The following is a 23,620-nucleotide window of genomic DNA, read 5'->3' as shown; positions in this document are numbered from 1 at the left end:
GTGCTGCGGCGGCGCGGGGCGGGCCGCGGGGGCGGGGACGCTGGGCGCAGGAGGCGCGGCCGGGAGCGCCGCGCGCCGGGAGCGGGGCGGCGGGCGCCGGGGCTGGCATGGCGTGGCCCTGTATCAGCCGCCTGTGCTGCCTGGCGCGGCGCTGGAACCAGCTGGACCGCTCCGACGTGGCGGTGCCGCTCACCCTGCACGGCTACTCGGACGTCGACAGCGAGGAGCCGGGCACGGGCGGCGCCGCCTCGCGCAGGGGCCAGCCTCCCGCGGGCGCCCGGGATTCCGGCCGGGACGTGCCGCTCACTCAGTACCAGCGGGACTTCGGCTTGTGGACCACGCCCGCCGGGCCCAAGGATCCGACGCCGGGGCGCGGACCGGGGGCGGGCGGCCGCAGGGGCAAATCCTCCGCGCAGTCCCCCGCGCCACCTGCGCCCGGCGCCCGCGGGGTCTACGTGCTGCCCATCGGCGACGCGGACGCGGCTGCAGCAGCGACCACGTCGTACAGGTATGGGCTGGGTAGGGACCGCAACGAGTCCCCACCCTGTGGTGGGAGGACGCGGAGGCCCGGAGCTAGAGGGATGGGGTGGGCGGGAGAGCGGAGGCGCCTGGAGCCCGGATCCCACGCGACCTCGGAGCTGCCGGCGGCCTCAGAGGTCACCCCCGTTTGGTCCGTGGGCACTGCAGGCGGCGCCTTCGCTGCTCCATGCCCGGACTCAGTGCTCGAGCACCCCCGTGCCGGGAGCGCACCGCCGACCTCGCAGCCGCCCTCCTGGGGGCAGCCGTCAGAATGGCCTGCCTTCAGCCGAGTTGGAACCGGCCTCCCTTTAACTCCCACCGCCGGGCCTAGCCGTGCGAGGGGTGCGCGCAGACCATGTCCCCCAGCTCTCTCCGGTCACTGCCTTCTGTGCGGGCGTTGGTGGTGAGGACCGAGCGCAGGGTCCCGTGTGGGTGAGCCCTTCAGAGTCCCACTGTGACAGGGGCTTTCAGGGAGAACGGGTCCGCGGGCCCTCCCCACCTCCCAGCCCAGCTCTGCTCCTGGACAGCCGAGGGCTTTCTCCCTTTTTTCCTCTTACCACAAAAGTAATTCATACTGTAGAAAAATGGGAAAGTACAGAAATTACAACAAAATACGTATCTCCTTGATCCCTCCCCAGACGAGTTCTTTCTACTCCGTAATGTGCATTTGGTGCATATGCACTGATATATTTTTACGTGGTTAGATTCTTACTGTACACTTTTTTCACCAGTTGTAGAAGTCTGTCCGTGTTACTACATGTTCTGCAACATGAATTTTAATAAACGTGCGGTATTTATCCTATGGATATGCCTTTATATCTTCAAGTTTTATTTATCTACTTCCTTACCATTGACTATTTAGGGTGTTTCTAATGTGGGACTATTAAAAGCACTACTTTTCCTTTGATGCAGCTATTTCACTACTAGGAATTTTCCCTACAGGTATCCTACAAGGTAGGGTGGGAGCTCAGGAGCGTAAGATAGGTGGAGACATTGCACAGCAACCCCCTTGTCCTGCTGATGTAGGGAACTGGTTAATTATAGCACAGCCGTGAAATGGGATACTGAAACCCAGCGGATCTTAAATATACGCATACCAAAAAAGCAAGGTGCCCAGCAGCACGTAGGCTATTTGTGTTTTAAAAAGGGGTATTAATATACACACATATGCTCAAATAAGCACAGGATGCCCTGATGGATGTCTGAGGAGATGGTACCGTTAGGGAGAGGAACTTGATAGGGACTGCCAGGGGCGGAAGGCTTTTCACTCTGCTCTTTTGAACGATTGCTTTTTTTTTTTTTTGCCTTTGTAACATGTCCATGTATTGCCTATCTTTTTAACTTTTTTTTTTTTTTTTTTTTTTGGAGACGGAGTCTCGCTCTGTCACCCAGGCTGGAGTGCAGTGGTGCAATCTCGGCTCACTGCAATGTCTGCCTCCCTGGTTCCAGCAATTCTCCTGCCTCAGCCTCCCGAGTCGCTGGGATTACAGGCTTGTGCCACCATGCCCAGTTAATTTTTATTTATTTTGATTTTTGATTTTTTTCTTTTTTGAGACAGAGTCTCGCTCTGTCGCTCAGGCTGGAGAGCAGTGGCGCCATCTCGGCTCACTGTAACCTCCGCCTCCTAGGTTCAAGCAATTCTTCTGCCTCAGCTTCCTGAGTAGCTGGGATTATAGGTGTGTGCCATCACGCCCAGCTAATTTTTTGTATTTTTAGTAGAGATGGGGTTTCACCATGTTGGTCAGGCTGGTCTTGAACTCCTGACCTCATGATCCGCCTGCCTTGGCCTCCCAAAGTGCTGGGATTACAGTCATGAGCCACCATGCCCGGATGAGGGACTGCTTCTAAAAGCTAAGCCAGCCAGGCATGGTGGCTCACACCTGCAATCCCAGCACTTTGGGAAGCTTAGGTGGGAGGATCACTTGAGCCCAGGAGTTCAAGACCAGCCTGGGCAACATAGTGAGACCCTGCCTCTACAAAAAATAGAAAATTAGCTGGGCTTGGTGGTGCCTGCCTGTGATTCCAGCTACTTGGGAGGCTGAGGTGGGAGGATCCCTCAAGCCTGCGAGGTCGAGGCTGCAGTGAGCAGTGTTTGTGCCACTGCACTCCACCTAGGCAACAGAGCAAGACCTTGTTTCAAATAAATAAAAGCTAAGCCTCTGCTAGAACATCCCTAGTAAAGAGGAGCCCAGCGCCATGCAAGTCAGCTCGCTCCATGGGCAGACTGTTGTAACTGACAGAAAGCGCTTCCTTCCGGGAGCTGAAGCTGTCTCCCTGCAAGCTCCACCCCTTGCCCTGCTCTGGTGCCTAGAACTTCAGCCGCTGGAATGCGCTGCACGCTCAGGACCCCTGGCCTTCCAGACTCTCCGCTATTCAGGCCCCTCCAGCTGGCTAGTCTAGGGCCTGAGCGCTGCGGCTCAGTGTTGCCCACTCCAGTTTCAGCGGCTCAGCTTGAGGACGTGTCAGTGAATGCAAGACCCACCCTGCAACCACTGTCCCCCAGCGAGTTCCTTACAAAGTGCCAACCTATGAGGGAGCCTTCTCCTGGGGACATGGAATGTTCTTTGTGTCTTGATAATGGTGGTGGTACCCAAGTGGTTACATTTGTCAAAAGTCATCCAGCTGTATGTTTTTAATGGATGAATTGTATGGTTTGGAAATAATGCCTTGATACAGTTGGGTTTTTGGGGGTTTTTTTTGTTGTTGTTTGTTTTGTTGTTGTTGTTGCTGCCCAGGCTGGAGTGCAGGGGCATGATCTCAGTTCACTGCAGCCTCAACCTCCCAGGCTCAAGTGATTTTCTCACCTCAGCCTCCCGAGTAGCTGAGACCACAGGTGGGCACTACACGTGGGGTTGTGTGTGTGTGTGTGTGTGTGTGTGTGTGTGTGTGTGTGTGTGTGTGTGTTTTAGAGATGGGGTTTATGTTGCCCGGGCTGGCCTCAAATTCCTGGGCTCAAGCGATCCTCCTGCCTCAGCCTCCCAAAGTGCTGGAATTAAAGGCATCAGCCACTGTGCCCAGCTTGGTTTTTAAAACTAATAAAATTGGGGGGATAAGTTCATACTTTTTGGCTCTTTAATTCCACAGGTAGGAATTTATCCCAAAGAAATGATGATATGAACAAAGATTTAGCTGTAAGGATGCTTATCACAGAAGTTACTTTTTTTTTATTTTAAAGTTAAAAAGAGGCCGGTCGCAGTGGCTCACACCTGTAATCCCAGCATTTTGGGAGGCCGAGATGGACGGATCTCCTGAGGTCAGTTCAAGACCAGCCTGGCCAACATGGTGAAACCCCGTCTCTACTAAAAATATAAAAATTAGGCCGGGCGTGGTGGCTCACCCCTATAATCCCAGCACTTTGGGAAGATGAGGTAGGCAGATCCCAAGTTCGAGACCAGCCTGGCCAACATAGTGAAACCTCATCTCTACTAAAAATTAGCTGGGCGTGGTGGCACGCACCTGTAATCCCAGCTACTCGGGAGGCTGAAGCAGGAGAATCCATTGAACCCAGGAGGTGGAGGACGCAGTGAGCCGAGATAGAGCTACTGCACTCCTGCCTGGGCAATAGAGCGAGACTCCATCTCAAAAAAAAAAAAAAAAAAGCAATCCCTCATCTGTGTGGAACATGTGGTGAGTGAATGTCCTGCCGGGCCCTCCCAGCTCTGGTGGCGGTAAAGGTGCTAGCTGTCGCCTTCTCTGCTTTAACGCACACCAGGCTCAGCACTCCCTGAGGTTAGCCCCCTGCAGCCTTCGCGTAGTGCTTGCCGTCCCCATTCTACAGACAAGGAAACTGAGTGGCTGGCACAGCTCTGAATGGCAGAGAAGGGAGTGGAACCCGTGTGACTTGCCCCAGAGATAAAATTTGTAGCCCCCATGGGTTTTCATCCCTTAAGAGCTGCCTCCTTGGAGTCACTTGCTTTCTTGAACTGTGTCCTGAGGCCAGCTGTGGAAAAGCCTTGACAGACAGGAGTCGGGGCTTGTTGGGGTTCTTACCTCCTGGTGTGTAAATTCAGGTGGGTCAGCCTCTCTTTTTTTCTTTTTCTTTTTTTTTTTTTTGAGACGGAGTCTCACTCTGTCACCAGGCTGGAGTGCAGTGGCGCCATCTCGGCTCACTGCAACCTCCACCTCCTGGGTTCAAGCGATTCTCCTGCCTCAGCCTCCAGAGTAGCTGGGACTACAGGCGCCCACCACCACATCCAGCTAATTTTTGTATTTTTATTTTGTATTATTTATTTATTTATTTGAGATGGAGTCTTGCTTTGTTGCCCAAGCTGGAGTGCAGTGGTGCGACCTTGGCTCACTGCAACCTCCGCCTCCCGGGTTCACGCCATTCTCCTGCCTCAGCCTCCCGAGTAGCTGGGACTACAGGCGCCCGCCACCATGCCTGGCTAATTTTTATGTATTTTTTTTCTACTAGAGACGGGGTTTCACCGTGTTAGCCAGGATGGTCTCGATCTCCTGATCTCGTGATCCGCCCGCCCCAGCCTCCTGAAGTGCTGGGATTACAGGCATGAGCCACTGTGCCTGGCCTAATTTTCGTATTTTCAGTAGAGACGGGGTTTCACCATATTGGCCAGGATGGTCTCGTTCTCTTGACCTCATGATCTGCCCGCCTTGCCCTCCCAAAGTGCTGAGATTACAGGCGTGAGCCACTGCGCCTGGCTGGGTCAGCCTCTCTGACCCTTTCTTCATCCGAAAAGCAGGAATAGCAAGAGCTTGGCTGCCTGGACCCCTGCCCCCAATTCGGGCAGAAACACAGGATCACTGTTGAACTTGACCCTCCCAGCGCCATGCCAGTGGGCCTCTGGGACCCCCACCTTCCAGCTCTGGGACCTGATACAAGCCACTCCCTCCAGCCTTGTCTTGTAAGATGCACATCATCTAAGCAAACTTAAGAAATTCAGAAAGCCAAGGAAACGAACAGAGCCAGGAATCCTGAAGATGTGAGGCCACTCCTAACTCAAGGTTCTTGAGGGAGTACCCAGGATCCCCGGGCCTCAGCTTCTTCACCCCTGCGGGACCTGCCTTGCTGGCTTCTGGTCTGCATGTGAGTTGATCTGCCTTGCTTGCCTGGCCACATGGGCACAGCAGGTCCTACCCACAGCCAGCCTGGCTCCTTCCACCTGACAGGCCCCCTCTGAATTCTCTCTGGGCCGTTGGGCACCTTTGGCCCAGGTGCTAGCCCCGCCCACTTCTGGAAGGCAGTCCTTGCTCCCTGGTTGCTTCCCTCCTTCCTTCCTAGGTGGGGCAGTTAAAGGGCTGATGTTCAAGTTCCACAAGACTTGGCCCCACTGTACTGAGTGCCCGAAACGAAGACTCACAACAACCTCAGGCACATGGGTCAGCAGCCCCACTTTTCAGAAGAAACTGAGGCTCAGGGAAGTTGAGGAATGTGTCTGAAGCCATATCGGGCTGAGAACCCAGGCCTCCCAATCCTCCGTCCGGGGCTGATGCCAGAACATGCTTGAGCACTGTAAGGGGGCACAGCAGGCAGGGAGGCCTGTATTTCTTACTAATCTTGGCCTGAGCCATGAGTCTGTTTTCCTTCTCTCCAGGCAGTCACCGGGTCCTGCCCATTCCATCTTTAAGATCCCCTCTCCCATCTGGGCTCCAGCCCTGGGTTCCTCCTCTGGCGGCCACCAGGATTGCTGTAGTCTGTGGCTCTGGTCGCTTCCTGCTCTGAGACCCCTGCAGCCACCTCAGGGCAGCAGGCTCAGGATGCCAGGCCCAAGGCTCAGCGTGGGCATGTGAAGTGTTTTGGGGACAGAAGGGCGCGCCCAGGGGAGGACCTGCTTCCGCAGGAGGAACAGAGCAGCATATGGTTTGGGCAGCTGGTCTTCAGAAGCTCGCGGCTTCGGGAGTGAAAATTACCTGATGGGGCGCCGGCCCAGCTCTCCTCCTGGCACCCCAGTGCTGGCCATGGACACAGCCATTCCCTGCCCACGCAGCCTGCCCAGTGGTGCCCCAGCTGTGCAGCTGCCAAGGAGAAAGGCAGCTTTGTTGACCTCAGCGCCTGAAGCCCAACCCCGGCAGTGTCCAGCCTGGGCAGGAGCAACCCCGCACACATGTGGGTGCCAGGCCCAGCTAGCTGGACACTTCCACCTTGGCCAGGTGCTCCTGGGACACAGGGAGTTCTGCCTTCTGAGCTCCCCATCTTGCAGAGGAGTGGGTAGAATTAAAGGAGGTCCCTTTTGTTCAGAGAAATGGAAGCACTGTCTTTTCATGGAGAAAGCTGCTCCCGGTACATGGAGCTAGCGGTGCCAGCCTCATCCTCTCCCTCCAGGGCCCGCCTTCCCCCATCACACCACCCTCCCCGCCACAGGCTCAGCAAGAGCGCACGATCCACTGCCTCCACCATGGACAGAGCTGTGCAAAGGCCAGGCCACCTTGGAGTCTTTTGAGATGGTCACTGTGATCCATTCTTCTGCATGAGTTAATGAGACAAAGTATAAAAAAACTAAAAGTTCTGAGCCTTATTTTTCTTTTCAGTCTTAAGCGGGTCTGGCAAGCCAGGGCTGTGCCCGGTGATGAGGGCATTTCCTCTTCAGGCATAAGCAGCCACCATGACCTGGGTCTCTTGAAGCAGCCTGGCTCTGGAGGGGCAGGTGTGGGAGAATTGCAGGGGGTACAGGTACAGGACCCAGCAGTGCCAGGTGCTGGTGCGTTCTGAATGAGACCCAGGTGCTGACTGAGCTCTGCCCTGACCCTGCCACTCGCCTGCAGTGCGAGAATAAGCTTCCTCTCCTACTTCCTTAGGGACTGGGGTGAGCCCAGATTTCCCAGTGGATCGCTGAGGTGAGGGGCCAGGCAGCCACACACCTTTCTCCTAGAGCTGGGCCTGCACGGGAGTGCGCTTGCCTTGCCAGTTCTGTCTTTGGGAAGATGACAAGGACTGCCTGGAGCCGAGGGTTTCAGCAATTGGCAGGGCCGTGCATGGGGCAGAGCAGCAGCCCCCGGGGAGTCGGTAAAGGGATGGCTGACCCTGTGCAAGGTTGTGACCGTGTTCTCTGTTCCAGACAGGAATTCCAGGCTTGGACTGGAGTGAAGCCCTCAAGATCCACAAAGACAAAACCAGCCCGAGTCATCACAACCCACACTTCGGGATGGGACAGCAGCCCTGGGGCCGGCTTCCAGGTCAGCCAGAAGCTGGTGCAGCAGGGGTGTGGGTATAGAGGCCTCTTTCCCCGGGTAGGGATTAGGAGCCAGATTTTCATGGTGTAAAATGCAATTATGACCAGGGACAGCAGTGCCAACCAGATGTCCCGAACAAAAACCCAAGGTACTTCTTCATCATTAGCCAGCTGGGTGGCCCTCTAGTGTTGGCCTCTCTGGTGAGCAGGGTCTCTCTGCCTCCTAAATCCCCATCTTACCCTTGGCCACTGAACGTTAGTGACTGGCCTGAGTACCACAGCATTTGTGTAAGAGGAAAGAGATGATGGAAGGGAGTGGGGGCATCTCAGCTCCGATTCCCAAGTGGTTCAGGGAGCAGAATGGAAGGTCCGTGTACCACTCAGCTGCTAATGCAGTGACACCTATGGCTCACGGTGGGCAAGTCCCCTCTGACCCTTCAGGTCTCAACTCCTGGAGGATGCAGAGGATGGGAGGGGATTTTTTCCTGGAGCTGGGTAGGGGGGAAGAGTAGGGAGTTAAGGAAAAGTCCCACTGATATGTGGCCACACTTCATTTTTCAGGTCCCAGAGGTGAGGAAGAAGTTCACTCCTAACCCCTCCGCCATCTTTCAGGCCTCAGCTCCCCGGATTCTCAACGTGTGACTGCCTGCACCGTGACACCATGGCTGCCGACAGGACAGGGCTGGGGAGCGGCCTCAGGACCCACTGCCGTGGGGCTGGGCGAGAGCATGGCATGGGCCCCTGCGGGAGGGCACAGCCCCTCTCAAAGCTGTCACCAGGGCCAAAGTGCTGGTGTGGGGCAGATGCACCGATGGACTTGGCACACCCAGCTCAGCTCAGCCTCAAGCATCCTCTTGAGAAGCCTATGGAAGGCTCCCGCGTTCGTTAACTGCCATCTGGCCATCTCTCAGTTTTGAAATCTCTGAGGAGGCTGAGGATCAAGTCAGTTGGGAACCGAATTGGTCCATGGAAGCTGAGGAATGTGGACACATCCGGCCCTTGAAAGAACCAGTTATGTCCACTTTTGGTGGATTTCCCAGGATGCGTGAGCACTTGATTAATTTCATAACCTACAGTGGGACCCTTGGCTCTTCCTACAGATGGCCCCTGCAGTTGAAGCTGTTGGAATCTTGGGCCGTCACCTGCATGACTCATGGTGATGCTGAGTATCCAGGAGGAAATTTCCAGAAGAAACAGACTGTCAGTCACGGGCTTCCACTTCACAGACCTCCTTATGGCCAAGATGAGCCTCATGTTTTAACAAAACAGTTCTTGGGATTGAATGACTCACATTTACCTTGTGGTAGGTTCTAAAGATTGAATCCACATTTTGTTACTAATGATTTTCCCGCTAACATAAGGATGATGAGCAGGGAACTATCATACACACTGGAACTGTTTTTGGGAAGGTGGCATTTGTCTCATTCCCTGAAATACCTTAAAATGTCCTCTACACCAACCCTTCCGTCTACCCTGCTCACATGTACAGTGACGGGGAACTCACCACCTTTTGAAGAGGCAGTTCATTTTCTTTGCAAAGCTCTCTCCTAACTTCCTCCGTAAATTCCAGCCAGCATGGCCACATGGGTCACGCCTGGTGCCTTCACACATTTGAAGGGTCTTCGTCTCTTTTTAAAGCTTAGAGGTACAAGCTCGGGACAGTCTTCAGTAAGGAAATTGGTGGATTTCCCTTTGGATCTTTCTTCCTCTCCAGCCCACAAGTGGCTCTAGTGAGACGAGCATTTAAGCTGCAGGTGGTGGCACTCGGGTCTCAGAGCCACCAGACGTGCAGGTGGGACAGTGGTTCCAGCTCCGGCTGCCTGTCAGCGTCCCTCCCAGGTGCTAGCCCTGGCAGGCACAGCCCTCCCCTCATGCCAGCAAAGGAAATGCTCTTGATGAGAAGCTCGCTTTAAAGAAGCCCAAAGCGTGTGCTTATCCAAGGGGTTCAGCTATTCCTGACTTCACGGCTTGCATGTTTGATTTTTCTAAGAGAAAAGAGGCTGCCTGCTGGGTGTCTGTGGAAATGAGATTAAACTGTACAATCTCAGATTTTACTAAAATGCAAAAATGTACAGTTTCAGTTTCTTAAATTATAAGCACGAGTCTTCTCACGCTTGTTTTCTCCGGTCTCTTGGTGCTAAGGACTTCAGTGTGGCCCAGCTGCCGCCACACCTCAGAAGCCTGTTGATGCTGAGCGCTTCTTGCTGTGGGCTGCAGGGCACATGTGGTAGGTGCAGCCCACAGAACCCACCCGTCCCCTACCCTCACCCAGGCGCCTCTCTCTGAAGCTCCTCAGGCTCTAATCCCAGCTTCACTTGCTACCTGTGAGCAACTGGGGTTCCGTTTCTTTACTGAGAAGTGACGACGCTACCAGCTACACCTTGTGGCTTGCCAAGAGCATCCGTGTTTACAGGTGGGGTGCTCAGTACAGGAAATAACTGAGGCACAGGTGTTTGTTAGGATTATTCTTTCCTGCCTTAGTCCCCCCTCCTCACTTTCCCTGGGAGCCAGCTGTGTTCCCACCTGCAGCTCCCAGCATCCTCTAGCTTGATGCCATGTGCTCCCAGCCCCTCACCACCCCTGGCCAATGTCACCCTGCACAGCGCCCGGATGCTGGTTTGTTCTTTTCCTGTAATGGGCTGGTCAGCTCTGCTGCAGCTCAGCCAGGACCAACCGGGCCTGCCCCTTCCTGGCAGTGCTGGTGGGGCAGCCGCAATGGAGGCCTCACCACACCAGACAGGCCTGACTGCAAGACAAACAGATGGTCAAGAGTCTCTGCAATGCACAGCAGACAGCTTTTCACCAACTCCCGTGTTGCTCTGAGGGTGCATCATCATCATTGAGGCAGGTCTTGCTTTGTCACCCAGTGGTGTGAACACTGCTCACTGCATCCTCAACCTCCTGGGCTCAAGTGATCCTCCCGCCTCAGCCTCTCGAGTAGTTGGGACCACAGGGGCATGCCACCATGCCTGGCTTTTTTTTTTTTTTTTTTTTTTTTGCTGTCACCCAGGCTGGAGTGCAGTGGTGCAATCTCGGCTCACTGCAACCTCTGCCTCCCACGTTCAAGCGATATTCTCCCACCTCAGCCTCCCGAGTAGCTGGGATTACAGGCGCCCACCACCATGCCCAGCTAATTTTTGTAGAGACGGGGCTTCATCATGTTGGCTGGGCTGGTCTGGAACTCCTGACCTCAGATGATCCGCCCATCTCAGCCTCCCAAAGTGCTGGGATTACAGGTGTTGAGCTGTCACACCCGGCCATTTTTTATTTATTTTTGTACATTTTGTAGAAACAGGGTCTCCCTATGGTTGCCCAGGCTGGTCCTGAACTCCCGGGCTCAAGCAATCCTCCTGCCTCAGCCTCCACAAAGCACTGGGATTGCAGGTGTAAGCCACTGCACCCAGCCTGGCCTCTTTATGAGGAGATGATGTGGGTTATGCTGAAACTCCTTCCCACTCACTTAGGTCTAAATAATCAGGCCTAACATGTTCAGCAAGTGACCCAAGAAGCAACTGAGACAGACAAGTCTCAACCATGTGGTCCCAACTCATAGCTATCTCTCACACACATACATAATACGCATATAAGACTGAAAGAAAGGCACTGAGAGATGTTAGCAGTGATTATCTTTCAGAGGAGGAATTATGAGTAGTTTTTCAAACACATTTTTTATGCTTGCTAAAGTTTCTATAAACATTTTTATAATAATTCTGTAAAGAAAAAGTTTTTAAAAATAAAAAGCAAGCCAGGCATGGTGGCTCATGCCTGTAATCCCAGCACTTTGGAAGGCCAAGGCAGGTGGATCACTTGAGGTCAGGAGTTTCAGACCAGCCTGGTCAACATGGTGAAACCCTGTCTCTACTAAAAATACAAAAATTAGCCAGACGTGCTCGCTTGAACCCAGGAGGCGGAGGTTGCAGTGAGCTGAGATCGTGCCACTGCACTCCAGCCTGGGCGAGAGAGCGGACTCTTTTTTTTTTTTTTTTGAGACGATGGAGTCTTGTTCTTGTCACCCAGGCTGGATGAAGTGCAATGGCACGATCTCGGCTCACTGCAACCTCCGCCTCCCAGGTTCAAGCGATTCTCCTGCCTCAGCCTCCTGAGTAGCTAGGATTACAGGCACCTGCTACCACGCCTGGCTAATTTTTATATTTTTAGTATAGACGGGGTTTCACTACGTTGGCCACGATGGTCTCGATCTCCTGACTTTGTGATCTGCCTGCCTCGGCCTCCCAAAGTGCTGGGATTACAGGCATGAGCCACCGTGCCCGGCCCAGACTCTGTCTCTAAATAAATAAAAAGCAGTTCAACCTGTTAGCAAATTCCAGACAAAAGAAAATGTTAACTTTTTAATTATTTCACAACCCAAGCTGCCACTGCGGGAGCTGCCTCAAGCAGCCACGGGCTGCACTATGACGCTCTGCAGGTGGAAAGTCCTAAAGGTCCTTCCGCAAGTCGAGGGGGTTTGCAGGCATTTAGAACAAGGTCTCGCCTCTCTGTGCTCCATGGTACAGAACTCCAGGACTCAGGCCACGTTCCCAAAAGCAGCTTTTGAGAAAAGCTAGGCCCTGCAGCCCACCCCAGACAAATGGAAGAAACTCCCCTTTGAACAGGGTCAAGATGATGAAGCCCCAAAGCCAGTTCTGTTGGCCCCGTTCACACAGGACTCCTTCAATCAATAACCTGGAGTCCAAGTCACGTAAGGTACTGCCTGTGACACTGATCTGAGCCTGCTCTCGCTCCTGCCAAAACCTTGGCTGAGACAATGAACATTTATGAAGGCAAGCCTAGGCACACCCCTCTCAGCCATCAGACTCTTTGACTCTCCATTATGACTCTCAGCAAAGTCTGGTCCCCAGAAAGTTACATACTTGGACTGTATCATAATGCCTTTGAAGAACCAAAGCTTTCAAAATCTTTCAGCTCTTACGTTTCTGGATTTTTCACTATTTCTGAGCCATATGCTAGCAGATGGTCACAGCATAAGGACCGTGTCACAGGAGTGACTTCTTTCAGTCCTCAACACAGTCCAATTTTACCCTGCCAGATAACCCGGTATGTTTCTTTGTTAGACACGAGGAGCTGATTCTCTCTCTGCCTTGGCTTTAAGGAAGCTCTGAGCTCATTTATGCAGTTTTCTTCTGCCCCAAGCTGTCAGGAATAATTATGTCCATTTCCAAATTTTTTTTAGACTTTTATGTAACTGTAATCCTTTATCTTATACGGTTGCAACATTTTTTTTTTTGGCAAGAAGTAGAGGAATTAATTTAAACATATCAATAAGAATCTACACCATCACCTCATCCCAGTGCAGGGAGAACCCTGCCTGAGTACCATGCTTCAAACTCAGAAACACCCACCACAAATACCAAAAGATTTATTGTAGACAATTTTGTTACACAATTATACACATTATGATACACGTCTGAAACATTAACACACGTGGAGACTGCTAAATCATTTAATATTTCTTTTGCAAAAAGATAATTTCTTTAGGCTGTGATACCTGCAATAACGAATCTGTTCTCATTTGGATCAGGTCTCCCTCTGTCCTGGAGATCTCACAGTTCACTTTGCTGAAGCAATCTATCCACTTCCCTATCGACCTTGCTTATAGCAGTTCACGTATAGACTATTCGAGCCTTATATACTAAACTGTTAAGCCAGTGCGTGCCCTATGCCCTGCTGAGAATAGATTCCTTCTGTACTTGCAGCCCTCAGATGCTGAATTAATCAATCAATTTTTGAGACGGGGTCTCCTCTGTCACCAGGGCTGGAGTGCAGTGGTATGATCTTGGCTCACTGCAACCTCCACCTCCTGGGTTCAAGTGATTCTCCTGCCTCAGCCTCCCGAGTAGCTGGAATTACAGGCACACACCACCATGCCCAGCTAATTTTCTGTATTTTTAGTAGAGACGGGGTTTCACCATGTTGGTCGGGCTGGTCTCGAACTCCCAACCTCAGGTGACCCACCCACCTCGACCTCCCAGAGTGCTGGGATTACAGGCGTGAGCCACCATGCCCGGCCCAGATGCTCAATTTAAAAGGCAGAGTTTATTCAGTCACTCCCCGCCTTACCTTCCTGACTCAAACATCTACAGGACCCACGAAAACAGGAATTACGTTGCTTGGGTAAGTTTCTCTGACTCTGACTCACAGGTTTCCGATTTTCTTGGAGCAGAATAGAACAGATTTCTGACTGGGCATGCATTCTTTGTTCTGCCTTCCACACAGGCTGTGTTAGGAAGTCTGAGATGGGGCGCCTCCAATAGACCCGGGCACCTGGCAGCGCCACCTTCTCCTGCCTGCCACTCCCTCCCATCGAGGGGTCTTCTGCTTCTCCCTCCCATCGAGGGGGCCTCTGCTTGTGGACACAGCCTAATCTCACTGCTTCTGGGCACTGGCATCCTTATTTCTGGGTATGGGCAGTTACTTCTCCAACTTTAAGGCACTCACTGGTATTTCTTTTAAATACTTTTCTTCTTGGGAAAAACTCCTTAACAGAGAAGAGTATACACAATCCACAGATAGGACAGACGACCCCAGAAGAGCCTGCCGGGCGCTGCTCCCCACTGGCCACTTAGCATGGGGTCAGCAGCAGAAGCTCCTGCAGGCCATGCAGATGGCGTGGAACCTGCGATCTGCTTCGCACACATGTGTAACGCTGCTACACTTCTGCCAAGTGTCTGGGACTGGTGCACACTGTCTATTCCTAGCATAGTGAGTTTTCTTGGTTATAATCAAACCTCTTCCTGACTCCTGTTGGGACCTCTCCGTCCCTTGCCACTGCTTTGACAATGGTTCTAGTAATGCTCTCGTGCTCAAAAAAGGAATTCTGCTCAGTCTGCTGTCTCTCAGGCCTTCATGGTTCTTGGCTCTAGGTATGGCCTCTTCCTATAGCTGACTCACTTGGGCTCAGAGTACAGCCCCTCCACACCAAGGCCAGGCATGGGAGAGAACCACCTGCTGAAGGCTGAAGCCCAATCTCTCCTCAGGGTAACTGCTGGAGCTACTGGTAACTCCAGCCCACAAAATGGGTGAAATCTCTAGCTTGCCACTCATTTTCTACCTCCTGGGGAGGCGGGCCCAAGGAGCCCCCTTAAGCACACCCAGGGAGAAGGGCCTGAGGCACACGGTCTGGCCCGCTCTCGTGGGGCCTTTACAAAGACTGCAGAAACGCTGGCCGACAAAGCACGGATCCACTGACAGCCTCACTCCACACTCAGGAAACAAACTCCTGTCCTAGGAGGATTTCAACTGGAGTGGAGTGTGCTGGTGACACGCGGGAACAGGCAGCGGCAAAGGTTGGGTAGCCATGACATGCCGAGTCACACTGGAAACCACCTCCTTCCCGAGCAGCAGGGTCCTCAGTTACAGCTTCGCTGCGCCTTCAAAGCCTGCTTCTCCAGGGCACCTCACTCCGCTCACTGGTCCTCATTCAATATTCCCATGTGTTTGTTTGTGAGGAAGTCCAGAAAAGGAATGTTGCAAATGGCCTGGTGAATATTACTCACTGTAATTTCTTTGGGAATCCTGGTCCAAAACACAAAGGGTGTTACCAGGTGAAATTCTCTCACGTATATCTCATCATTTATTCACTTAACTCACCACAGGGACCATCCCAGGCAGAGGCCCCGTGGAGAGGGCTCCTGAGCCACAGACATAGCTTAGGGCCACTCTGGGGTGAGGACTGCCTTCCTGTCATAGGCATGAGAAGGATGTCAACAAGTTGGTTGAATGATTAGGAAAAAAGATTCTGAGAACTGAGAAAAGAGAAAGAAAACAAAGCGGATGGCAGAATGGAATGACACATTTGTGAGTGAGTCTCAGCAGACCGAAAGCTGAGTCAAAGCACCACAAAACTCTGGGACCTTATTTCCCATCTCCTGGAAAGACGGGAGACGGAGCCACGCCAGGCCAGGCGTGATGTTAATCGTTCCATCAAAAGCACCTAAGTCACTCTACCCCTCCAGAACAGGGAGCACAGAGGTAAGCAGGGGCCACAGGAGGCCCTGGCTCACTTGTGGGTCCAAGCAGGACAGTGGGCAGCAGGACCGGAACTCTTGGTTCCCCTTCCTTTTCTCTAAAGACGACTATGTTGTCTGATATATTCCTGTGAAGTTTCATCTACTATTCCTCTGATTTAGGCCCTTCATGTCCTCAGGCACTTTGCTACAATTTTATAAATCTGTGACAGCCTTTAGCATAATGCAATAAAATAATATTTGTTTCCTCTGAAAGAAAAGCAGATGTGGCCTATCTACCATCCTTTCAGGGCCTAGGAACAGACTGAAACTCAGTGTCTTAATCAAAGACAACGAGTCAGCAAAGAGCAGTGGCGAGCCCAGGGGCCTCAGAGCCAATGAGACCTGAGTCGGAAGTCCAGGTCTACAGTGTATTTGCTGGGTAAGCTGGGTAAGATTACCTTTCAAAGCCCGGTTTCCTGATTTTTAAAAAGAGAATAATAGTTCTGCAATGAAAAACAAATTAGGTAATATATGCAACGCTTGGCCCTCATGTCTGACATGTAATGGACACTGTTATCTTTAATTGCAAAGCTAGTATTTATTCAACTCTGTAATAAAACAGAGTCCTGGGTGTCTGTGAAGTAATGAGGAGGATATAAACCTCTAAGCAAAGCTGAGTGAGCTTTCACAACCATGAGATTCTCTAAAAATGACAAAGCAGACCCTTGAGCTCATCTGGCTCTAAGAGTGTCCTAAGCACTCACTCCATCTCCTACTGGATTGATATAAGTATAAAACACCTTCATGGGCAATTCAACTGTTAGGAAAGAAGTGTAAGCCTCACACCACAGACTGCAGAGATAGTAATACCTGTTGTGAGAAGCTGTCTGGTATCCAACTGCCAAAGCCTGTCTCAGGATATCATTCACCAGCTGTTCTGTAGCCTACAATGGAAGATGCTGTTATTCTTCAAATGGCCATCTGCTTGCTGGCAAGAAGGGACACATTTAACCCCATCCCTTACCCCAAATGTTTGAAACAATTGCAACTAGGGATTAAAAAGTCCTTAAGAAAAAATTAAAGGTCTCAATAATAGACCATAATGATAAAGGCCATGATTCTGAGAAATTATGAATTGGAGTGATTTTCATTAATCAGACATTATTCTATTTATTTATTTATTTTGAGATGGAGTCTCACTCTGTCGCCCAGGCTGGAGTGCAGTGGCACGATCTTGGCTCAGTGCAACCTCCGCTTCCCGGGTTCAAGCGATTCTCCTGCCTCAGCCTCCCAAGTAGCTGGGATTACTAGGTGAGCGCCACCAAGCCCAGCTAATTTTTTATTTTTAGTAGAGATGGGGTTTCACCATGTTGGCCAGGCTGGTCTCCAACTCCTGATTGCAAATGATCCGCCCGCCTCGGCCTCCCAAAGTGCTGAGATTACAGGCATGAGCCACCGCGCCCAGCCCTAGACATTGTATTTAAGGAAAGCAGTTGTTACGGAGGTATCCCTATTCTTGGAGAGGATCCATGAGGAAAGGAACTGCTGAGCTAGGATCCGGCTGGGGAAGGAGGCTGCGGCATTTTCGTCCCCTTGCCAGGGTCAGGACAGCTGGGGCTGTTTGCTGTTGTGATGTGTACAGAAAACCATAGGCTTTGTCTCTGCCACCTCCTAAAGCAACGAGCACACTGACCACCACCCCCAGAATACGTCTTAGGAGGCACCTGAAACCACATGACTCAGAGGAAACATAACTTAGTCCATTTAAAAATCAGAAGGAAAAAAAACAAAAAAACAAAAAGAGAGAACTTAAGCCCAAATAAGACGAGACATTTTAAAGCCTGTTATCTTTGTTCCTTTTCTGTGCTTGCCCCTTACTCCAATCCGCCTGGGATGCAACCATCCTTCCTGGCTGGCGGCCCCTGCAGGCACCCACCTTCAGGATCATGTCCTCCACCACGGACGCATACACGTTCCTGTGGAGTGCCACGGGCTGCAGGGTGATCCCAATCTGGAAAAGCAGAAGAAAGCCGTTTGTTCGTATCGCTGCTTTAGAAACAGCCTCTCTCCAAACAAGCATACCTCCCTGACATGCAAAGCGATGCCTGGCTGGAAGGACGACTCTGCAAACATGCTGGGCAAAATTCACGGGAAAAGGAACACGGAATATAACATCTAGAAGAATGTTATCTTGTTTTTCCACATTTCTGGCTGATATTTAAAATATGACTATAATCCTATTAAAATCTCTCAAATCTCCTTCGTGGGAGAACATGGTTGGGATCTGCCTGGGTTCTCATAAGCGATCAACACTTTGAAAGGTCTGGAATCAGACTCCAACGTCCTGTTTGCACTTGGAAACTGCATCTTGCCCATTCTTCATGGCATCCAATGAAAGCACACTGTCTTTCACCTCGGGCCCTGAGCAACTGGCAGATGCTGAAGAGCTGTTAGGCTCCAGCAGGGTGGATAAATACCTCTCTCCTATATAGTAAGGCAGGTGCACGCCATCTGCACCACAGGCGGGGCACTCAGGAGCTATCAACACATCAGGGGAGGATTACGCGCTGACGTGCAACTCAGAGTACGACGTGCCTCATGAGGGAAAGGTGCTTCTACTGAGGCAGATGAGAAAAACGAGATGAAGAGTAATCAACCATTTCTATCTAGCCAGCTTTGCTTCAAGTCTGCGTTCAACAAGCAACCTTTTCACATGTAATTAGCATTTCTGCCCAAGAGCTCTGATGCGGGAAGGTGGGAGCCCTGAGAGCACACCTGGGTCAACCAGGCAGAAGGAAGTCAAGCATTTACGGCACCAGAAGAGTCTGGGTCTGGGTCTGGGTCTGTGAGGCTGAGCGTCTGAACATCTAGCTCTGAGCTGGTCTGCCGCATGAACTATTAACACCACAGCCCCTACCTTCTGTGTGACATCCCCAATAAATTCAGACCCTGGGGTTGGTGGCAGGTAGAACTTGACTTCCTCTTGTTTCTCTTCCTGCTCCTTCTTGATGTTTATCTTCACTGGCTCGGAGAGGCTGAGGATGTCCACCTCCTCCTCATTCTCGGGTTCCCTTTTCTGGAACTGTTGCAGGTCCTCCAGTTTGCGGCAGAGGTTGTCAGCAGAGGAGAATGATGACGGGCACTCTAAATGAAAGGCAAGCAGTGTTACAACAGCTGTGGGGCCCACAGAAGAGGACTTTCCGTCTCCAAGAGACCCATGGTCTGAGGAAGGGGGATAAGCATCAGGGGAGCTGACCTTCTTTCCAGTTCTAACATTCTATGGATCTATAATGATGAGAACTAGTAATTCACGAGGGAGAAAGGCATAAAAAACACAGGCATCTTGTGTGTGATCTATGTAAGGTAACTGCCATCTAAGATGAAAGAATAGGAATTCTCACTTCTGCCACCAAAAACCAGGCCATCCCCCTCCCTCTGAGTATTAAGGACTGACCTGATTTTTCCTCATCTCAAATCTGGAAAATTTAGAAATGCAGAGTGAAGAAAATAAAAAGAATCACCCCTATTCTCACTGCTCAGAGAGCAGGACTGTTAACATTTCAATGTATATTATGGGTCCAGTCTCTAATAAGGTGATTTATACAAAGCCTAATCAGGAGTGTGAGGACCTTAAGGCCAGATCTAGGGCACTAGTGCCCTTCCACTTTCTGGATGAGTGTGTGAGGTCCACACCAGGTACAAGATTTAAGGGCACCCAGCTCCTGGCCTTTTGTTTTACTGACTGGGCTCTAACAAGCTCCAGCTGCTCCTCAAGTTATGATGGCTGGGGCTATATCCTGAAAAACCCATCATAAGTTGAAAATATCATTTTTGACTTAGGATATTTTCAACTTACGATGGCCTTATCTGGACAAGGCCATCATAAGTCAAGGCATGTGCTGATGCCTACAGCTTTCAGACCATTGTAAAGTCACAACATCAAATCACAGGTCAAACCATTGTAGGTTAGGGGCCGTTTGGAATCAGTCAGATTAAAAGGAAGCCTAGTATGTGCAAGTACTGTGCTTTCCACACAGTGTCAGTGAAGCCCGGGGATCATCAATACGGTCTCTGCTCTCCGAGTAGCTTACACAGCGAAGTCAGACAAGCCCTCATGCTGTTGATATTAAGCGCTGCAGGAGACGAGAGAAAGGAGAGGCCATCCTGCATTAGGCTCTCAAGAAGCTTAATGGCAAAACTGGGACTTGCCCCCTTTTTTTTTTTGGACAGGGTTTTGCGCTGTCACCCAAGCTGGAGAGGAGTGGCATGATTACAGCTCGCTGCAGCCTCAACTTCTTGGGCTCAAGCAATCCTCCCTCCTCAGCTTCCCGAATAGGTGGGACTACAGGCATGCACCACCATGCCCGGCTAATTTTTGCATTTTTTGTAGAGGCAAGGTTTCACCGTGTTGTCCAGGCTGGTCTTGAACTCTTGGGCTCAAACAATCCTCCTGCCTCAGCCTCCCAAAGTGGTAGGCCACTGAGCCCAGCCCTAAGTCTTAAAGGAACCCCACCTCTGTGCTCCAGGTTTCCTTGGACAGGGGGGTGGAGCTTCTGTTTTTCTATATAAATGGGGCTGGGGGCAGAGAACAACCTTTCTTTTTATTTTATTGAGACGGGGCCTGGCTCTGTTGCCCAGGCTGGAGTGCAGTGGTGTGCTCATGGCTTACTGCAGCCTCGACCTCCCGGGCTCAAGTGATCCCTCTCACCTTAGTAACCCAAGTAGCTGGGACTACAGGCGAGCTACCACACCCGGGTAATTTTTGTATTTTTTGTAGCGACAAGGTCCTGCTATGTTGCCCTGGCTGGTCTCAAACTCCTAGGGGCTCAAGTGATCCTCCTGCCTTGACTCCCAAAGTGCTGGGATTACAGGCATGAGCCACTATGCCCGGCCCAACCCTTCTTATTCTTTGAGGTGAAACTCAAAATGCTTCTTCTGCCTATATACCTTTAATCCCTTGCTCCTACACCCCATGGCCCTGCAGCAGTGGTCTGTTTTTTGTGTGTGTGTGTGTGTTTTTTTTTTTTGAGACGGAGTCTTGCTCTGTTGCCCAGGCTGGAGTGCAGTGGTGCGATCTCGGCTCACTGCAAGCTCCGCCTCCCTGGTTCAAGCAATTCTCCTGCCTCAGCCTCCAGAGTAGCTGGGACCACAGGCGCGCGGCCACCACGCCCGGCTAATTTTTTTGTTTTTTTAGTAGAGATGGGGTTTCAGTGTGTTAGCCAGGATGGTCTTGAACTCCTGACCTCGTGATCCACCCGCCCCGGCCTCCCAAAGTGCTGGGATTACAGGCGTGAGCCACGGCGCCTGGCCCAGTGGTCTGTTTTTTTATCGTGAAACAATTCATTTCACCTGCAACATTACTAGTTTTTACAAGTGCCTCCCACACTGGGTGGCGTCCTCCGAGCTGGGTTTGGAGATAAAGTAACAGATGAGACACGGGCCTCATTTTCACAGAAGTAGCACAAACTTGTCTGGGGCATGGGGGGTGTCCCTAAGGTCACAAAAGATGTGAAAGCCGCTTCAATCTGCAGGAAAGGAGATGGATTAGGAGTCTTCAAAGAAGAAATGATGCCGAGCAGGGACTCCTGAGTGGACAGTGTGTGCCCGCTGCATGGCACAGGCCGGAACATGTGTGGCTGGGGCACAACACTTGAGATATCTGGCTACAAACAGCAACATGGGGACTGCACGGTCCCACGAAGGACACGGCAGGAGGTAGGAAAGGCTCTCGTTCCCTACAGCAACTCTTCCAAGTCCTCACCTCTCTCTACCTCAGCAAATGCCCCCAGGCTGCCAGGCGCTCTGGGCAGTGCCACTGAAGGCTTACCGGGCTCGCTGTCGATCTGGGTCAGCACGTCCTCGATGGAGTCCCCGTCATTCCTCAGGCTCTCAGGGTCCGGTGGGGTGTAGCCATGACAGCGGCACCAGTGAGCGATGTGCTTGGTTTTGAGGGGAGTCAGGTGGTGAAATCTCGGATTCTTCTCCAGGATTTCTTGTAAGACTTTTCGCATTGTCATTGCTCTTTGCCACTTAAAAAAAAATTTTCTTTTGGAACCATAATCAAATCCTTCCACTTAACACAACTACGTATCATGCAACCATAAATCACCATCCTAACCTAACCTGTTAGAATTTTTTTTTTTTAAAGAAAAAAACCTGGTTGTGTTACTCCCCATTAAAAAAAAAAGTCGAACTTCCCTAATGCTAATACAAAAAAACAGCAACTCCTAGGTTTGGCCTTTAAGGATCTTCACCTGGTCTCCACCTGCGCTCTCCCACTCCCCTCCTACCCCAGCTTTCCCTAAACTCACCACAGCACCTTCCCACTGTAAGGACTCAATACTCGAGTTCATTTAAAACTCTGAAACTCAGAAAAAAATTTAGAAACTGTGAGGGATGTTTCTGCCAGTGCAGAAAAAGAAGGCACGCCTGAAAGTCAGCTGGATACAGGTCTTTGAAAAATGAGATTTTTTTTAACTGAGGAAAATATTCTGCCATCAAATATTTCAACCAAATATGCTGCAATCTTATCCCTGTTCCATAAGACAAGGTTTCTGGAGGCAGCCAGAGTGGACAGGCAGACGTGGGTTACCTCAGCGGCTCTCCTTTTTCCAATGTTCCAGCCATAGTACTGCTCCACAGACTTTGCAGAAAAGCAGCTGGCATCTTCACCTAGAATGCACACACCCAGCAAAGCCTGAATAAAGCTCTTACGATTCCAACCACATGTCATTTGCTGGAGGCAAGCCAGTCACTTCTTCAGACCTCTTTATCGCATGTATGTTCCTTACTGGGCAAGCTCAGATGCAGCCTAACACAGGAGGGCGTCTCCTCAGAAGAGAAGGCGTCTTGTTGTGTGTACTCAAAGCAACACACCTTCCTGGGAACTTTGCTTCTTTGGCAGAGAAGGTAATCACTGCCATAGGCTATTAAAGTCTGTGGAACTGGTGCTCCACTAGGAGCCCTGGACCTGCCATTAACTCACAAGGTGGTTGTGGTAGATGGTGTCTCACTTTGTCGCCCAGGCTGGAGTGTGGTGGTGTGATCTCAGCTCACTGCAACCTCTGCCTCCCAGGTTCAAGCGATTCTCCTGCCTCAGCCTCCCGAGGAGCTGGGACTACAGGCAGGCACCACCATGCCTTGCTAATTTTTGTATTTTTAGTAGAGATGGGGTTTCACCATGTTGACCAGGCAGGTCTCAAAGTCCTGACCTCAGGTGATCCGCCCGCCTCAACCTCCCAAAGTGCTGGGATTACAGGCGTGAGCCACCAAGCCCAGCTCGGTTTTCTCATCTATAAACTGAGAAAGCTGGGAAGATGGTTTCTGAACTACCTTCCAGCTCTTACATTCTGTATTTTTAAGGAGAGAGAAAAATATGTGTGTGTATATATATACACATGTATATATATATGTGTATATATATATATACATGTATACACACACACACATATATATATGAGAGAGATTTTTTTGTTTGAATTTCTTATGTTAGGCTGGGAAACTGTCACCAAAAGTTTACTCTGAGAGACATCAAAATGATCCCCCAAACTTTACCTTACAGAAAGAGATTACTGCTTTGCTATTACAGTTGGAAAAAATAAGTAGGTGGTCTGTACATGGTGTATGTGTTCAGAGCCCTACAAATCTGAGTGGCGTGGAGGTTGCCTTGTGGCTTCCCTCTGAGTGTGCACGGTGGTCTTGCCCATGAGCATGCTCCTGTGTCCGTAGGCTGCTGGCCCCTCAGCAAGGGCTACTGATTCTGTCAAAACAACTGGGGCTAAGCAGCAATTTACTCAATCTAGCTAACGATGGGCAGTGACACAGCACGTCACTTTGGGAGGTCTTAAAAACTGCATTTCTATACTGTGCAATACTGAGTTTCAGAGGAAAGATGAATGGTCTTAGAGTCAAACAGAACCAGGTTTGTATCCTGTTTCACCACCCGTGGCTCTGTGATCTCGAGCAAGTTATTCAACCCTGCTTATCCTCAGTTTCCTCATCTGTAAG

General features: G+C 51.1%; 2 protein-coding genes across 12 annotated transcripts in view; one reads left to right on the top strand and one right to left on the bottom strand.

Moving 5' to 3' along the window:
• The first annotated feature begins 38 nt into the window (after nt 1-38).
• Nucleotides 39-9,757, top strand: MAP6D1 (MAP6 domain containing 1). 6 transcript variants are annotated; one of them, XR_010111479.1, is made up of 5 exons: nt 39-508; nt 3,255-3,352; nt 5,220-5,563; nt 7,533-7,650; nt 8,259-8,273. XR_010111479.1 is itself a non-coding variant. In XM_034957802.3 (3 exons), the coding sequence occupies exons 1-3, from the start codon at nt 108-110 to the stop codon at nt 8,286-8,288; spliced, it is 549 nt and encodes a 182-aa protein (XP_034813693.2). In that variant the 5' UTR covers nt 43-107; the 3' UTR covers nt 8,289-9,757. The 6 variants fall into 6 exon arrangements, 2 of the variants coding, with proteins under 2 accessions (XP_034813693.2, XP_003832057.3); XR_008624949.2 differs by having other exon boundaries at nt 7,537-7,650; nt 8,259-8,270; XR_008624948.2 differs by lacking the exon at nt 8,259-8,273 and adding an exon at nt 8,208-8,228.
• Nucleotides 9,758-13,005: 3,248 nt separating this feature from the next.
• YEATS2 (YEATS domain containing 2) overlaps nt 13,006-23,620 on the bottom strand; it is a 112,390-nt gene continuing 101,775 nt past the window's right edge. For all 6 annotated transcript variants that reach the window (XM_008957370.4, XM_003832008.5, XM_063602627.1 and 3 more), the window contains 6 exons: nt 22,206-22,285; nt 21,441-21,642; nt 18,531-18,757; nt 17,550-17,624; nt 16,484-16,557; nt 13,006-15,179 (listed from right to left, as the gene is read on the bottom strand). In XM_008957370.4, coding sequence (XP_008955618.1) covers nt 15,071-15,179; nt 16,484-16,557; nt 17,550-17,624; nt 18,531-18,757; nt 21,441-21,642; nt 22,206-22,285 — 767 coding nt within the window. In that variant the 3' untranslated portion in view covers nt 13,006-15,070. The remainder of the gene's footprint in view (nt 15,180-16,483; nt 16,558-17,549; nt 17,625-18,530; nt 18,758-21,440; nt 21,643-22,205; nt 22,286-23,620) is intronic.

Source organism: Pan paniscus, chromosome 2 (assembly GCF_029289425.2).
Source record: "Pan paniscus chromosome 2, NHGRI_mPanPan1-v2.0_pri, whole genome shotgun sequence".
NCBI lineage: Eukaryota > Metazoa > Chordata > Mammalia > Primates > Hominidae > Pan > Pan paniscus.
Note: the sequence above shows the minus strand (reverse complement) of the source record. Positions and strands in the feature narration are given on the sequence as shown.

Coding starts and splice junctions, on each gene's coding strand:
- MAP6D1 (XM_003832009.5), top strand. CDS start 108: ATGGCGTGGCCCTGTATCAGCCGCCTGTGCTGCCTGGCGCGGCGCTGG. Junction 509..7,532: donor GCAGCGACCACGTCGTACAG/GTATGGGCTGGG, acceptor TCTCTGTTCCAG/ACAGGAATTCCAGGCTTGGA. Junction 7,651..8,207: donor GCCCTGGGGCCGGCTTCCAG/GTCAGCCAGAAG, acceptor TTCATTTTTCAG/GTCCCAGAGGTGAGGAAGAA.